The sequence below is a fragment of the Petaurus breviceps genome, unplaced genomic scaffold (assembly GCF_028583685.1).
Source record: "Petaurus breviceps papuanus isolate PSGF00001 unplaced genomic scaffold, PetGlider_PUasm1.0 126, whole genome shotgun sequence".
Lineage (NCBI taxonomy): Eukaryota > Metazoa > Chordata > Mammalia > Diprotodontia > Petauridae > Petaurus > Petaurus breviceps.
In genome coordinates, this window is record NW_027185655.1 from 41,760,297 (window position 1) to 41,778,508 (window position 18,212).

At 34.2% G+C, this 18,212-nt stretch overlaps 1 protein-coding gene across 6 annotated transcripts in view; it reads right to left on the bottom strand.

Annotated features, from left to right (window-relative positions):
* The window catches only part of CAMK2D (calcium/calmodulin dependent protein kinase II delta), a 363,589-nt gene that overhangs the window by 49,622 nt on the left and 295,755 nt on the right, over nt 1-18,212 (bottom strand). For 4 of the 6 annotated variants that reach the window (XM_069095453.1, XM_069095444.1, XM_069095429.1 and 1 more), the window contains exons 9-13: nt 16,305-16,399; nt 12,084-12,206; nt 9,958-10,041; nt 9,361-9,403; nt 6,259-6,296 (exon numbers count right to left, since the gene is read on the bottom strand). In XM_069095453.1, coding sequence (XP_068951554.1) covers nt 6,259-6,296; nt 9,361-9,403; nt 9,958-10,041; nt 12,084-12,206; nt 16,305-16,399 — 383 coding nt within the window. Of the gene's footprint in view, nt 1-1,469; nt 1,530-6,258; nt 6,297-9,360; nt 9,404-9,957; nt 10,042-12,083; nt 12,207-16,304; nt 16,400-18,212 lie in introns of all 6 variants that reach the window. The other 2 variants (XM_069095418.1, XM_069095434.1) reach the window with 1 other exon arrangement.

The window sequence follows — 18,212 nt, forward strand, 5'->3', positions numbered from 1 at the left end:
TTTTTTTTCCTTTTATCTTTCTTTTTTAATCTTCAAAACTATTATTTGTGGTTCTCTGGGAGGGGCAAGGGAAAAGAAATCAAAGAAAATTTTGATGGTCTAAAAAAACCCCACAAACAGATCTTGATAAAAAAATTATTTTAAAAAATGCATTTTGAACTGACTTAAATGTCAGTTTTATGGTAGGCATGACACTGACATATAAGCATTGATATTTTTATTGGGAATTACAGTTTATTTTTCCTTGACAATCCTTCCTAATTTTGCAATCTTCTCTCTATTTCTTGACACTTGGTGATTGATCTGTAGAGACTTGTTCCTAGGTTCAAGGTTGCTCTGAGTCAACATTCCTGGGTCCCAAAGACATACCTCTTGTCCCCTTTTGTTTGAGACTCACAATACTTAATTGAGCTGAATTACATTTTCATGATTTATCAGTAATAATAATAACTAGCATTTATATAGTACTTTAAAGTTTGTATAGTACTTTACAAATATCTCCTTTTATTATCATGACCGTAGAAAGTAGGTTGCTATTATTATTCTTAATTTACAGACTGCACTACTATACAATAGATCATGCCTGTCATTTTTTAAAGTTTAAGACTTTGGATTGTGTAAAATAAAGAATTCTCCATTTAAAAAAATTCCCTGAATTTGAAATTATATATGTCAAGCTTCCTCAGAATGATAGATACTTTAAAGGAAAATTTCCAAGATAAGAAGGGTTTCCTAGAAATAATTTATCAAAGCACAGTATGATGTGAGAAACATTCTGAAATTCAGAGACTGAAATCCCATAATTTAAATTTGAAGATTAAAAATAATTCAGTATCTGCCAATTTTCAAGGGACTGAATTGATAACAGCTGATGTTTGCGAAAATCCTTTTAACAACCAACAATGTTTTAGAGTATTATTGTCTGTATTATAGAGAAACAGTGCAACATGAAGGTTTTTTCAGATTCAGTTGTGCCTTTTGATCTCATTAAGAGAAGTCTTCCAAAGCCTTGCTGGCTTCCAGATAAGATGGAAGCTGGAAATCTGAATAAGGCCTACTTGACTGTTGTCTAACAGCAATCCCCTTAGCTCTCCTTGATGTCACTGACTGGACCAAAGAAAAGGAATCATTATTTACACATTCCAGAGCTAAGAGCTTCATCAGGAGAAGACCTAAGGGCACCCAAGGCAAAATCTAGTCCATTTCTTAGCACAGCATGCAAACAGGACCAGCTACCAACAACATAACTCTCAATTCCATGTCCAGTTAAGAAATGAAACAATCTAATATTAGAAACATATTGCTGGCTTCTGCACAAAGTAAAACAAAAGCAAAAGCAAAACCACATAAAACAGACCACTTAAAAAAAAAGTCACATCTTGAGAAGCGAAACAAGGGTGAAAACAAATGAAACAACAGAAAATAGTAAAGAACTTAAGTTTGGGTTGAAAAGAAGAATCCAGGTATACCAGCGCTGGGGTAGGAATATTTTCTTTGGGGCTGGTTACCACGTTGGTTTTGCTGTTGATCTGTAGATATGCAGAAAATAGAAACAGACAAGCCTTAGACCTCCTGGTAAGCCAATATCTCTATAACACAGCATGTCTATATGCAAAATAGACATGGATGGAGATCAAGAGTAACAGAAGATGAAGTCATGAACTTGAAAGAAAGAAACCGTGATGGTCGGCAAGTTTGACGATCAGTTCTAGTCTCTGGTACCCATAGGCTAGTTATGGTATTTGTGATGGCTGCATGATAAATCAGACCTTGCCTGCTTCAGCGAGATGCTGGGATGCCATGTTAGTGACCAGGCAGAGGGGCTGCTTCTAAAAGGGAACAAATGTATTCAACGCCCATATAACCATTTTCAAACACTCTGAGTTAGGTTTCCCAGGTTTCAGTTGTGCACCAGAATGAAGAGTTCTTCAATTCTCTTAATTCTTGGGGCTGAAGTCAAAAGAAAAATACAGAAGAGATTTTCTCTGAAGACCCACCATCTGTTTGTTTGCTCTGTGGATAATCCGATTAGGAATTTCAGCTTTCTGTTGAAGTGTGGGCTTTGTCACACCTTAAAAACTGTTAAAGATGAGTTTGCTACAACGATAAATTTTCATTTTAAATGTGCGTGTCAAAGAGATAAACTTAGATAACCATCCCTTTTAAAGAATATTCTGGGTATAAAGTGTATTTTTTTTTCATACTATTGCTCAAAAGGAAACAACATTAATCATTTGTTATAGTACCCTTACTATGGTTAACCACGACTTTCTAACATTCTCTCAACATTCCCCTAATAGTCAACCAGTTTGGTCATAATCACTCACAGTGCTTAAGTTACCAAACTATGATTCAAGCAATTGAAACAAGACAGTGACGCCTGCAATAGTCCCAGAGAGAAAGGAAACCAGTGAAGTGTAACCTTATTATTGCACTGGGGGTGGATGGGTACTGAACTTGCAGTCTAAAATATTAAATTATTAATACTTTGGAATCCATAGATTTACCAAACTGCTTTGTAACTCGGGAACATGGAGAGAAACTGACAGGTTGTTAGGACTCTAGCCTCTCATTAGTTTTATTAATTATTATGACAAATGAACAAAGCAATATATCACCTAAAGAAATGCCAAAATATGTTACAAAGAATCACATGTGGTGGCTTAAAGGGAAGAGTTTTTTTCAAGCTTTAGGGTCAAATAAAACAGATAAAGACCAAACAAACAACACAATCTGATTGGTTTCTTTATAATTCTTTTTGCACAGATTCATTTTAAACTGCCACTTGCTTACCAGTGGCAGAAGAGGTCAGGAAATGACAAAATTAATTTATGAATGATGATGCTTTACTACTCTATATTGTGTTGCATTAATATACACTATGTGATTGGAAGTATGTTATTGTGTGTGTGTCTTTTCAACAAGATGTGTTAGTGAGTTCAGAGACATGCAAGTAAAGGAAGAAAGACAAAATTCTGGTCATATTACTAGGAACCCTTCTGTGTTTTAGGTCATAAGTGAAAATTATACTGCTGCTTTCGGCTAAATTTTTTATGTAACTGACATTTTGGGGTCAAGATGCATAAAACTCAATGTATCAATTTGTGCTCTGGCATAAAAGAATTAAAAAAAAAGATGCTTGAGGCTATTAATAGAGGAACAAAATACAGGATTTAGGTTAGTACAGACAAAAAGGGAAAAGTGCATAAATAATTTCCTATCTAGGAAAAATAACTATGCAAAAGTAGAGTTGTCTTTTAATCAAATATTGGATTTTCTTAGGATGAGAACAGGACAAAAAGTCACCAAGCTGTGAATATTATTCTCATGTCACTGAAAGATAAATAGAGTCTAAGGAAACATTTCTGAGTTGATTTAATTTCTATTTATTTTGAGGCAGAGAATAACTGATATTTCTTCTTGGAGTGAGGTGGCCAAACAACCCCATTTTAGTCAAAATGGCTTTGAGTACACGTAAACACACACACACACACACACACACACACACACACAAAACCAGTCACTCTCCAGGGTGAAAAATTAGGCCCTTCTGTTTTTTTTCTGAGGCATCCTCTAACATGCAATTTTAAAAAATCATGTGTTAAGTGAGGGAGCCTTGATCTTCATTCTCAGAAATGTTTAAATGTGCTTGAATTAAAAACAAACAAAAATCCCCCAACTTTTTCTCTAAAACAAAATAAAAAATAAATGTTGGCCATAAAAAGAAGTGTGGCCATAGTTGCTATCAAAATATACTTGCTTTAGAAAATAAAAATACTGATTATGTGTAAAACTGAAGTTCAAATTAATGGAGGGGCCAGGCCTGTGATTCTGTGATAGAAGGCACTTCCGTATGAGAAGCATCCTTTTACTAATGCAGGTCAGCACATATGCTGCAATTTATAGTCTGACAGTTGGCTGGTACACAGAGGGTAAGTTATTTGTCCAAGGTAACATAGCCAGAAAGCATAAGAAATAGTTTTGTCTGGTTTCAAGACCAGCTCTCTATCTACTACACCGTTGCCTCTAAATGGAAATAACAAAGGGTAAGATCAAAAAAGATTTTTAAAAAGTCATCGATTTTTACATGTGACCTGCATTTATTTTTATGTTTGGAAAATCCAGCTTTTTTTTTATCAGTTTATTTTTAAAAACATGAACCTTGTGCATAAATAATAATAGGAATTTTACAAAGGGAGTGTATTGATATTTCTTTTTTGCCATGATTTAACATTAATAATTAAAATACGGGAAAATTCCACTAGTGAAATGTAACCAGATTTAAGTCTTAACTGGCCCTCCTGTAAATATTAGAACATAGATACAACAAAAGTAATACAGGAATCCTAAGGCCATGTCTTATGTAGCAGATAAAGTAGACTGATGAGGCTGGGTTGTTTTTTTTTTTAGTATTGTTTAGTTATTTTTTTCACAACCATGAGTCTTACCAACTAAATTGATTATTAAGAGTATCTGCACTCATTGGACAACAGTTGAAACAAATTGCCGAAGTTTGTATATTTTGCCCAATAGAGATCTGGGCTCAGTCTAACCTAGGAAAAATCCTTTCAACGGTGAAGGAAGACAAAGGATGAAAGGAATTAAGTAACTGTGGCAACAATATTTCTGCCCTTGGTGACTGAAGTTTTAAAATTTTGGTTTAAAGAAAGAAAAGTATTTTTGTACTGCTGTGGATGGGTGTAGTGCTTGTTGGTGATAGATTCAACACTGCATTTTAAGAGATTTTTCACACTAAGATGTCAATATTTTATTTCTAAAGTGTGAATGTTTCCTAAGAGGAAAGGTCTGGCAGATAAAGGTCCTCACCATCATCTGAACACTCGAACTGGACTTCCTTTTCTGAATTGACCAGTCAAGGAGAAAGGAAAAGAAGAAAATATGACCGGTTGAATTTACAGTTTCAAAGCATGGAGTACACAAATAGCTTTGCCTTCAGAAAGAAGATTTGTGCTGCACGGGGTAGGGGAGTTTGGTGGGGAATCCTCTGGAAAATGTTCATTCTGCATGAGTTTCATGGTGCAAGGTAAGCCCTCCCAATAGTCATGTGACTCCTGCTTCACAAAACTGCACAGAAGAACTTTATGGGACAGCTAAAACTCTTATTAGACTTTAAATAGCATACGTCACATTGGAAACTTCAGATGACAAGTATCATTATTAAAATATAAATTTAAAACATAAGATAATATTACAGGTAAGCGAAAATAATCCTTGAACCAATGGCAACTCTTACCCTGACAAAAAATAGAAACAACCAAAGTCCTTAATATATCCAGATTCGGCATAGACAGGTGGTACATAATTAAATCTGTGCAATCCAATTATATTAGGGATGAAGCAGTCTCTTTGTTGTAGCTAGAATATAAACTGACCCCTATTTGACTTTGGCAACTGCACAAATGGTAGAATACTAACTTAAAATCAAAAGTAAAAATATTTAGTTGGTGAAATGTTTTTCAGCTGGATTGGAGACTAAGAAAATGGCTAATCTATTAAGAGACAAATATTTAAGTTGTATTCTGTTAAAAAACATTGAAATTTAATGATAAAATTAGAGTTTGGTTAAAAGCAAATTATTTTGAAGCCAGGTAAAACCTGAAGAAAAAAGTATAAAACATTATTGATTGGAATTCCATTTGTTTTCTAGGAATCCCTGGAGAAAAGGAAACCACATATTGTGTGCAGTTAACTGACTTCTTGGCTGATTTTCAAAACATTTACTCGAGGCATTCACCTTGGAAAGGGACCAAAGCCTTGAGACAGGAGAAGACAAACAGCGAGACTTTATGCAAACTCTCTGCTAGTAAAACCTGTATGATCATGATTTTTCAGTCCCTCCTTCCAGATTATTTAGATCCACTTCAACTGATGAGAAACACACATTATTATGTCTTTCACCAGGATTACAAGTTCATTGTCGTAATTAAGATCAGTAGTGAAGCAGGATAGGATTTAAACACCTAGTGCTATGATTTCATGTATGACAGCCAGGTAAAAAATATTTGTAAGGAAATCAATTAGTCAAGGTGTAATTTTTCTTCTTATTTCTCTTAAAGGGCAAATACCTCATTACCTTTTGATGTAATTATTTAGAATCTAAAGTTATATACTTCCAGAATCATACTAAAAAAAAAAATCAAACCCTAAAAAGATGAAGAACTGATATTTGACATTTGAAAAGAAAAAAAAGAATTAACATGGAGTCTGAAATATTTTGAGAGCATCTGTTACACTTACCTTTACTCCATCTGCTTTCTTCAATAAACTCTTGGCTGCTGTAAAATGAAAGTAAATTCAACTTCAGTGAACTATCCAACCTCTCATATAGACTCTTGCCCACTGGCTACCATGTGTAATTATCAATGGCACATTGGGAAGCAACTGCTTACAGGATAAATCAATGCAGCATCACTATTATTGATTTTGCCACTTGGAATTTAGAACTGAATTCTCCTTTTTAACTGCTTAGGGACTATTGGAAAGGTTTCTCATTTATTTTGTTACCATTAGAAGCTGGGTTTTATTTGATGGCTTTTTGTTTGTTAGAAGGATACTGGATACTATAGGTGGACCATAGTACTGTAATCTAGAAAGTTGATTTCGTTCTTCAGACACTATGGAAAGAGTGTTTTCAGTGTTCATTTGCCACTAGGAGAACAGTGACCATATCAGGACTATCATTACAGAGACCTCTTTCCAGAGGTTTAACATTCTTTGTAAAAATTTGCTCCAGGCAAAAACATTACCTTTTTTTTTTTAATCTCAATTTATACCTTTAAAACAGTGACAGGATTTCTTAACACCCTCCCACCCCAACCACCCACCCTCAGGCTTTCACAATGTCCTAGAAATCACATTTAAAAAGAATGGATATTTTACAATTATTGTGCCAGGAGCAAATTACTTTAAAATCACATTTAATATAAGTTTTTTTCTTTCTAAAATTGTCTCATTATTTTAAATTTAGGGTGAAAAGAAAGACAAATCCTTGAATACTTTCAGGGGTATCTAACATTCATAATGGGAAGGAAAAAGCATTTTATTTTAGAACACATAGGCTTTAAATGAATAAAATAATTTTACGTGATACTTTAAACAACAACAAAAACAACAACTGGGAGACAAAGTTTAAGATGTGACAAAATCATAACGTAAGCCAACCAGAACAGAGGAATTCAAAAGTATAGGACATTCTCGGCAGCTTCCCTCCTGTTGCTGGGACATTCTACCACTGAAGGGGCAGTCACCCAAAACTGTGCTTACCCCCTAAGTGACACACACTAAGACGAGCTAAAATAGTCACAAATATATTGTCACAAGCAGCAATGGTGATCTCACTTGGTAGCAGCCCCATATGAGAAGCTGAAAAGTGAATTTAGCCTTTAGAATGTAATATCTAGATAAAAAAAAGCTTCCTGAATATATGAATTTAAAAGATGAATTAGCTGGCTTTATGTTGGTGTGTGCCGTAATCTCACTGCCCCTTTGGTATATGTATAAAAGATACCTCCAAGTGTTCATTTCCTATTTGTATAGAGTTTTAATCCTTAACATTTCCATTAATTTTTAAGAAATTAAACCAGCAATAAAACAGTGAATGATTGTGATTGTCTAGAGCTGAAAAAATGATTGTTACAGAAACCCAGAGGCAGTTAAATTAGGAAAGCAAACTTAGAATTGTAAAAGCAAGCAGAAAGAAGACAATGGTTTGGGGTGAGCAGGGATTTGGCCTGAGAAATGCAGAGATGTCCCTTTCAGTTACTATGGACCTTACCTCACAAGAAATATATCCCACATAAAGGAAGAAAAGGAAAAAAAAAAAACACTTTATAACCATATACTTATGGACAAATTACTTTAAAGAACAAGTACTGCAATGAAACAGAATTACTTGAAAATAAAAATGTATCAAGTGCAAGATGTTACAACTGATTGTTTGCTAACTTGTAGACTGGGAATGATGGATGATGAGAAATTCAAAAATAATATAAAACCCCTATATTAGTTAGGATTTGTTTTAGTTTAGTAGGATATAAGGGATGTGACAGAAATGTGACAAGAAGAAAAAAAGATACTCTGTGTGGATGCACAGATGTGCCTATGACCCCAATCTGTACCAATGACCATTGAATCACTCCTTAAACATGTGATATTCATGCTCCAGATGTATTTTTAAAAATTTAGTCATCACCCCAATTTCCTCTCAAGCACCATAAAATTTAGCAAACTAGTATACTGCAATAAAATATTAGCCTATTTCATAATTGATCAAAATATTTATTGCACAATTTAAAAAATGATACAATTGAACTCACCCACACAAATCTCAATTATATTAAATACCTGTATATAAAATGAGGAACCCAACAGAAACAGCAACATTGATTTAAAAACACCAAAATTAAAAGGACAATATACACATAACAGACCAACCCAGCTGCCTTGTTCATTGTCATGTTTGTTATTTAATTGTTTATCATTCGAAACAATGTTCAAAACCTCTCTGGAGGAGGCCTTTGGAAGACTTTCCTACAAATACATTTATTTATAATTGGAAAAAGCAAGTGAAATTGAAATAATTTGGGGATTTGGTCTGCTGCCACTTTATTTTTTAGTAGTCCTAATCAAGAAAGCAGACTGACAGAGTGGGAGAGGAGATTTTACTTCATAACTAATAATCAGAAGGAATTTGTTTGTGTCTACATGTGGATATACACAAATACACATATGTACAGTGTGTACATATATGTATATATACTTACATATACATACATATGTAATACATGGACTCTTTTTTTTTTTTGCTTTTTGGAGGGCGATTGGGGTTAAGTGACTTGCCCAAGGTCACACAGCTTGTTTTTCTGTTAAGTGTCTGAGGCAGGATTTGAACTCGGGTCCTCCTGACTCCAGGGCTGATACTCTACTCACTGCACCACCTAGCCACCCCTAATACATGGACTCTTTCAAGATACCAAGATACTATTAAAAATTCTGCAAAGATTAACTGTCCCTTCAAAAATGCTCAGGTCTATCAAAATCACACTTCTCAATAGTAATTTCCATTTGGTGCCCTGTCCTAGGTATGACCCCCCAAAAGTTTATTCTTAATTACTTGCATTTCAGACTAATGTTCTGAAATACAATCATTACTGATAAAGATTTATTTTGGTTTATCATCTGTAATATACTGCCTGTACCTAAGAAGACGACAATAGAATAAGTCTTTCTGTCTTATGGTTTGATTGAAGTAGTCATTAATTATTACATGACTTAAAATCCAAAATATGGTGCTCCAAGAAGCCATGGTACATAAAAGAAAGTCAGATCACACACACATACCTGAAAAATTTCTTGTAGCCAGCATGGTTGTGAGAATGGCACCCTGTTAAGGAAGCAAGCATGTGTTGTTAGGATTTACATCTGCAGATATATCTCTGACTTTATACAGCCAAACACGGGCAACTTCTCTAGCATCAAAAAAGCATTTAAGTCAAGACTTTTCCTAACTTTATTTTTGGCTGGGCTTTTGTCATGAAAGTCATGCATATAGGTCCCTCACAATGCCTCATATGTGTTTCCAGATTATCATAGGACATAGCTGTTCTTAAAAGATGGAAAAGGCTGTTGTTGAAGTGGATACAGCTCTTCCCTCTCCTGCTGGGATGTGCTCTCTCTCTTTCTCTTTCTCTCTCTCTGTTTTTGTTTCTCTCTCTGTCTCTGTCTCTCTCTCACACATACATTAAATATCAAATAGATATTCCATCTGCTCACGATCCAGAATAATGTAAAATTTATATTATTCATCAAGTGGAATCCATCAGTCATAAAATATTCCCAGGAAAATGTTTCCTTCACTGAACTGAGTCTCCTTCACAGTTGCTACTTTGTTAATATACTTGGGAGAAAAAATATCCTTAAAAATTTTAGTCTTCTTACCTTCAGCTTTCTTCTCGCATTGAATTTCTTCAAGCAATCTACAGTTTCCTGTCTGTGCATCATAGAAGCAACAGTAGAACGTTGCTGGAAAAAAAAATTAAAATTATTTTAAACTTCATGCGATACATAACATGTTACAGTATTCCTTTCATAATACTAAATTCACATGAATGGTCTCTTCATCCATGCTGTCAATTTAAAAGAATCTATAAGCTATATAAGTATTATTTAAAAAAAAAACTTCCTCAACAAAACTATTATTTTGTGCCCCAAGATTATTGTGATTATTATTTTATGTATAGGCTATAGTTTACTTTTTAAACAGTACAAAAGTTTATAGTAAATACTTCAGGAAAGGGTTTTCAGTCAAACAGTATCCTATGATGAAAATTTCTGCTGCTAGGGGAAGTTGAGGCTGATGGATCTCTTGAGGTCAGAAGTTGGGTAAAAGACACTCTGGAGTCCATAGTAAGTCTTGAACCAATATGGGGAGCTCCCTAGAGAGTAGGGGACCACCAGGTTGTCTAACAAGGAATGAAGATGCTCAGGTCAGAAAACAGAGCTGGTTAAAGCTCCCCAACTGATCAGCAATAGATCTGAGAGTGGTCACTATAGCTGTTACACTTTGACCATGGGCAAAAAACAGGCCCACTTTCTAAACAAGCAAACAAATAATAAAGGGATGGGGGGCGGCTAGGTGGCACAGTGAATAGAGCACCGCCCCTGGAGTCAGGAGGACCTGAGTTCAAATCCAGACTCTGTGTGACCTTGGGCAAGTCACTTAACCCCAATTGCCCTGCCCTCCCCAATCCATAAAGGAAAATAATAATTAATAATAATAATAAAGGGATAATAATAGCATTTATATAGCACAGTAAGGTTTACAAAGTTATATGTTAAATTACTTGACCCTTACAACACTCCCTGTAAATTAAGTAATATTATCATCTCCATTTTACATAAGAGGAAAGAGAGTTAAAAAGTGGTTAAGTAACTTGGCCAGAGTCACATGACTAGTGTCAGAGGTAGAAATTCAAACTCAGGTCTTCATGATTCAAAGTCTTGTACTCTATCCACTAGGCCAACTAACTATCTATATTGATAAACAAAGAAACAAACAAATGAATAAAATAAAAAAAAATGAAAACAAAAGCCTTTCTCAAATTATGCTCAAATCTTAGTTTCCATCTTTCCCCCTTTAACTTCATTTAGCACTCTATTCTATCTAAAAATCTGAGTTAAATCTACAGACACTTAGAGCCTACTTATGACAAGGGAAATTCATGAAAATATATTAAAGCCTCTCTGTGCTTTCCTGTCCATTATATATTATTATATAATTATATAAATATATATACTTTTTTTTTTACTATTTCTTTATATTTAAACTATAATGACTTTTTAAAAACAACACTCTCTGAAAAAAGTTTAAACTTATTCCAACTGTAACGCATATGTGATTAATAGAACATATCTGTTACCTGAACTAATCTATTTTGTTCTTAACTCTAAGTCATATTTTTAAAAATTGGCATCATCTTTATCTCCATCATTATACATCAGCATTGGTATTATTTCATTTGATCCTCACCTTTTCACAAAATAATTAAGAATGAGAATATTCATATGCATAGATATCCAGGATAAAAATTAATTTGGCAACTTCCATTAATACCTTGACTGCAAATATTTATTTACTCCCTTTGTTTTGTTCTAGCTATATTTAAGATAGATGCTGTTATTACATATTATTATTATCAAGTCATTTAACCTATCTGGACCTCAATTTCTTTATTCATAAAATGAAGATAGGACCTTTCAGATCTAAAAGACCCGAGCTTTGATTTGATCTTTGTTTTGTACTTTGGTAGGCAGAAGAAGGAAATGGGGTATAATGAAAAGATCTGGAGTCATGACATTGAAGTCCAAAAACCAGAATTCCTGCTTACCAGATAACCACAAAATGAGGGAATTAGAAGGAATGACCAGTAAGGTCCCTTCAAGCTCTGAAGATTTAAAATTCTATGTATTATTTTATATGAGACATATAACTGCAACTTCATTTGAATGTCTTACTGCAGTTTTCGAGGATAATACATCTTGATTTGCAAATGCTGAAAACTTACACAGATCCATGGATGTTTCAATGCCTCAGATGCGGTGATGCGTTTGGCGGGATTGATAGTAAGCATTTTATTGATAAGGTCTTTGGCTTCAGGAGTTACAGTGTCCCACTCTGGTGATGGAAACTTTAAAAATATAAATTTGCAAAAAGAGAAGTCATATGACATTCAATAGAAAGGATAACAAGTTCATCAGATCAATACTCTGAATTTGATTTTCATGGGTGCAAGATTCATTTCTACATACGCATATACACACATACATGAAAGACTGGAGTAACTGCGGAATAAGGAAAGTCAACAAGGGAGAGATGTGGCATAATTCTAAAAAAAAAGAGAAAATAACTTGAAAGCCCTAGATTGTGAAACACCGTTTTGCCTTAAAATGTCATTTCATACTAGTTTTCTAAGAAGCCGTTTGCACTATCACAACAGAGATATCTAATATCTCATCTTACTCATATAAGCAAAATAGTGATTCCTCCAACTTTCAAAAAATCTACAGAAGAGTAACTTCTCAATGTTTCATCACTAGCCCACTGCAGTATTTTAGGAATCTAACATAAAACTAATTCTTACTTTTATCTAAACTCTATATTTAGTCCATTTTCCCTGGATTGATATGTCATACTGCTTTTCTTCACCTTCACACAAATGGTTGAATAAAGCATGGTGCTGTCAAAAGTAGTTGATAGTAGGCTCATCTGCATTCTAGTTATCAAGTTTATGAGGTCATTTAAAGTTGAAGATTTTCTTTTGAAGCTAATCTAATATATAAGACAATCATTCTTTTTTTTCCTCACTATTAAAAAGTGTCTAAAATTTTCAAGAATTAAGAAATAAAAGCATTCAAGTAAAGACAAAAATTTAAAATACCATGCATATAAACATAATCGTAAAATTTTATTTTGCTAAAATGTCTTTTAACTTTAGCAACATAATAATAAAAATTGTATCTCTCATTTTATTTGCTTCCTCTTCTTTTATATGTAGTAGCTAATATTTTTTTTTCGGCTATCAAATTTTTTCCTTTTCCCTTCACACTTAACTCTATCACTCAAGTAGTTATCCAAGATAATAATACTCTTCTTTAAAATTTGTTTTGTTTTTAACTCTGCTTTCAGAATAGCATAAGATAAGCATCAGTTTGACTAATAAATACTGGTTGAATCACCTACAATGATAATCTGTGCCTGTGCTCTCCCCTTTATATTTCAGCCTTCAATTGCTCAAAGGTACTGGGTGCTCCTGTTTATTGTGAGATGCAAAAGCTGTCATGCATTTGTACTTTTTCTCTTTGAGTTGCATAATATTATCTTGATGTTAAAATGTCAATCTTTTAAGTGAATATATAGCTTTTCTAGGAGAATGCTTTGGGGATTAAGCTCCTTAACTATGTTCCAGATTCAACTACCAGTATTCATTTTCCTGGAAAAAAATCTTATGGAATCAAAATTGCTGTTTTTGATATGTGGTACCTTTCTCTCTGGCTTTTTTTGTAGGACTGTATCCTTGTCATTGTGTATTTGAAGATTTATACTGATGTGACTGGATGAATTAAGTGTGGAATTCTTTCCTGGTATCTTATGATCCTCTTTGTTGGTTGTTACTAATTTTTAATATTTCTAGGAATATTTTATATGATTTCATAAAAGAAAGTGAAATATTATTTTTTCTTTTCACAGTTTTTGGAAAGTCCCTGATCTCTCTGTCGGAAACCTTCTGTCTGTATTGTTTCCAATTTTTTTTTTAGATAAGTAATCTTTTGGCCTTCATATTCTGCTTCTAATGTTCTACCTCCAAATAGAAATGAAATAATTCACAATCCATTCACAATCCACAATCCACTGCTGTATTTATATTATTTCTGCATATTCCCTAATCACTGAATTTCATATTCTTGCCCTACTACTGATATTTTAGTACATTTTTATTATTTCCTTTAACCTGTTCTAGAAGAGATTTGCTTTTATCTCATTTAAATGATTTTTAACATTTTTGTTTAAAGCTTTGTGGGTTTTTTTGCTCCACTTTGGCATTTCCATTGCTCATTTCAGGAGAAGGTTGAGGAAGCTGACTCTCTTGCTACCTCTTATTCCGCTACATCCCTGAATCCTCAGGATGGCTCACCTCACATTCTCAGTATAATATTTCATTCAGAAGGTCACCACTTCCTTGTCTACTTTCAGCAATTAAATACTGTTTGATAACTGAGCCACTGGAAAAAAAAAAAGAATAACTAAAGGAAAAAGGTATGGAACTATTCCACAATGTAAATTTTCATCAAGAATAGTGCATTCTGTCTTGATTCTAGAAGTTTATCTTTAGCAGTTAAATAATTCAGCATTATATGATGTAATAAGAAAATAACTTTACATCACAAATCTCAACTAAAAGTAATGTATAATGAGATATTCAGTTCCCATATGTATATATGACAAATTTCTGGCCATTATAACAGAACCTAGTTTACTGAGGTTAGGAGAGACTTCTGTCATCCTCCACCCTTGCCCCCCAACTATTCCTTTTGCATAAATATTAATTCAAGCTCATGTGATATATTTAAGAAATTACTTCTTTCAGGATTCTCATTTGTACTTCTGTAGCCTAAAGGGTCAATATCTTCCTCAAAAAGCATTTTTATTCCTAGTGTGTATCTACAAATGGCTCTCTGCAGAGATATAATACTTGATCCCCCTTGGGCAGAATAGTAATTCTGCAAATTTCCTGACATGTTAGAATGAGCTCAATGCAAACTATATGCTTCCCTGAAAGGAGAACTTGGAGTGAACAGTTTTTACTTCTCACCCTCCCAAACCTCTTACATTCTCTTCTCTTTTCAAGCAGAAAGAAGCATAACTCTTTAGACATAAGAGCAGTATTTTCATGTTATACAGCTGCCGAGAGAAAATTGAATATAACTCTGTTCCAAAGTAGAAATGTAGAAAAGTTGACTGAAATTACTCTATGATTTTCCTAACACATTTGGAAATGTTTCCACCTTCTACTGCACACCATAGTGTGTCACACAGGAAACATACAAATGAAAATCCTGCTGCTGTTGAACCTTTTTATTGAAAAAAGGGGTCAAGATCCCCATATCTATTAGGGATGGAAAGCACTTCTAATGTATTCTTTGAAGTCCTTAGGTTAGCACCTAAAGTAAGGGAAGGGAAGGGAAGAACCCAGAGAACTAAGCATGAATCTGCAAGCCAGAACTTAGAGAGGTTATTTGTCACAGTGTCATTTATGTACAGCTCAGAAAGATATAAATTCTCTGAATTTGTACTAATTAAATACCTATTACAGGCCAGGTACTGAGGAGGGGATACAGAGACAGAATGAAAAACTGTGCCTTTTCTTTAGGAGATTATAATCCAATGGATATTACATATATATGCATATGTATATGCATATCCATATATATAATCTTACTAGTAGTTAGTATACATTACACTATATTTGGGTTTTCAAATTCAAATTAAATTTAGTGTAGTCACTTAATATTGGATATTTGTGGGCATTCTGTTGGCTAAAACAAATAAAATTCCTGAATTTAAGACTTTAAAGTAAATTCAAATGGTTAGGCAATGGTTACTAAGATACGGTGAGGTACTAGATTAGGATAACTAGGAAATAGTTAAATACAATCCAAAATTATGTGACTGATTTGGGGAAAAAAATTTACCTGAGAAAAACTGTATGAAATGTATTCTTTTTTTTTTCTAAAGCAATCAGGGTTAAGTAACTTGCTCAAGGTTACACGGCCAGTTATTTCTGGGTGTGGTGCTGAGTATCTGAGCCCAGATTTGATCCCCAGGTCATCCCGACACTGGAGCCAGTGCTCTTACTCCCTGTGCTACCTGGCTGCCCCGAAATGTATTCTTCTTTCAATTAAAAATGTGTTCTTTAAATGTGTCAAGAAATGTGTCACAAAGTCAGGGGCAACCATTCTTCCTTCCAGATTTCAGAAAGTGGCTATTCTCAGTCGTCAGGGACATCAAGTCAAGACAAAATTATAGCAGAATAACTGAGATGATGCATTTCTGATTTCATATGCATCTCTCTCTAACATTGGTGGGGGGAAAACCACAAGAGAACCTTCTTATATTCACAACTATGATTACTGTTAGGTTCAACAATGGCAAAAATGAAATAAGAGAAAAAATTATGAATTGTTGTTAAACAGAAACCAATCCTATTCTAATTAAATAGATTACATACATCATACGCTCCAGCCTTGATCTGCTGGTAGAGTCTATGTTGGTCTTCATCCCAGAAAGGAGGGTACCCCACCAAGAGAATATAGAGAATGACACCTGGGAGAAATTAACACAATATTATAATTTGTCCTTTGTGCAGAGAATATAAAACGAAAAATTAAGTCAGATTGACCCATTAAGAAGCAATATTTAACACTGTCACTTTGCTTTTTCTATGCCTTCCATCAGGAGAAAATAATTTGTTAGAAACCCTGTATTTACATTTACAACTACATTATATTTACATTTATAATGCTAACTTGGGGTTTCTTATGTTAATATGCTGCCCTTAGAGATCTGTTTCTATTTGAGTTTGATAGCACTGGTATAGAGATTTCAGTTTGTAAGCTCAGCTATTTGTTCGTGCAATAAAGTAAAACACCATTAATACCCTAGTATCAGTCTGAGACGCTGGTCCTCATAGGAAGGTTAACCATCTAAAGTTGGTTAACAGATAGAGATTAACATTAATTTCACTTCATAATTTATAAAAATAAAAGATATCATTAAACTAGCTAAGGAATGTCAAACAACTATGAAGAACTTTGTATTTCAAAAAAATATGTATATGACACACACAGAGACCAAAATAAAAGCAAACAAAGAAATAGTTCTTACCCCAACCAAGATAAAATTTGGTGCCTTTCTAACTAATCCTTATCTGATGAGAAACAAACAATATAACTCAGGCTTTCTGTTCAGGATGAACAGACCCCAATTCCTTATCAAGGATAGTTCTTCAGCAGCAGGTTAATTTACTAGTAAAAACCTTTCCCCATTGTCTTTGGTTTGTTCACAATTGCCAATCTGCTACACATGTAGGCAGTCTATTGCCTCTGCCTGGCTGTAAGTTAAGGCCTTAGTATGCCTTACTAGCCTTCTTCTAAGGTAAATAATCCCCTCCCTCCCTGATTCCTTCCTGCAATCTCCTTGTGTTGCTTCCCCCACACGTGTGCTTCATCTGCTGCATGGACACAACAAACCCCTGATAACAGAATTCTGCTTTAGGCTGATTTCTCACATGAGTCAAGTTCAAATTACCAACATTTTGTGCTTTCTGTCCTCCAGAATATTTTCCTCTATTTTCTCCATAAAGAATCCCCCTGGAATGGATCTTTTACTCTTGGATTCAGTTCCCGACTTAATGCTTAGCCAGACCCAGCTCCCTTCCTAGACTTCACCTCTTTACCCTAAACCCCATGACCTTGGTACCCTCCCCTTCCTCTGACCCTGCTCCATTTTCAATTGAAACTCATACACACACACACACACACACATACATATATATGTATGTATGTATATGTGTATATATATTATTAATATCTATTATATATAATATCTATATATTATAAGATTGATATTCATTCAATTTCACATTCATCTCATAATCCCTAGCACAATTCCTAAACTTTTAAGAAATTTATTGCTTTACTTTTGTAAACCTGATGTAAAGAATTGAATCAGAGATACTTCCAATTTTTTTGTAACTATGAAATTAATACTTTAGTGTTTGCTCTTCTCCTTCCCCTTCTAGATGTCTTTTATGTGTTGTCTTCTTTCCTTAGAATGTAAGCAAGCTCCATGAGGGTTAAGAATGGGCTTATTTGAATACAGCACCGCCCCTGGAGTCTGGATCACCTAAGTTCAACTCTAGTCTCAGACAATCAAATCTTACTAGCTGTGTGACCTTGTCACTTAACCCCAATTGTCCTGCCTTCTACTCTCCAAAAAGACAAAGAAAAAAAAGAATTAGCTTATTTGCTTATGTCTGCATTACGAGCACTTGGCAGAGTGCCTGGAACTATGTAAGAGATTAATAGTCTATAGGTAGTGCAGTAGACAGAGCATTGAGCTTGGAATCAGGAAGATT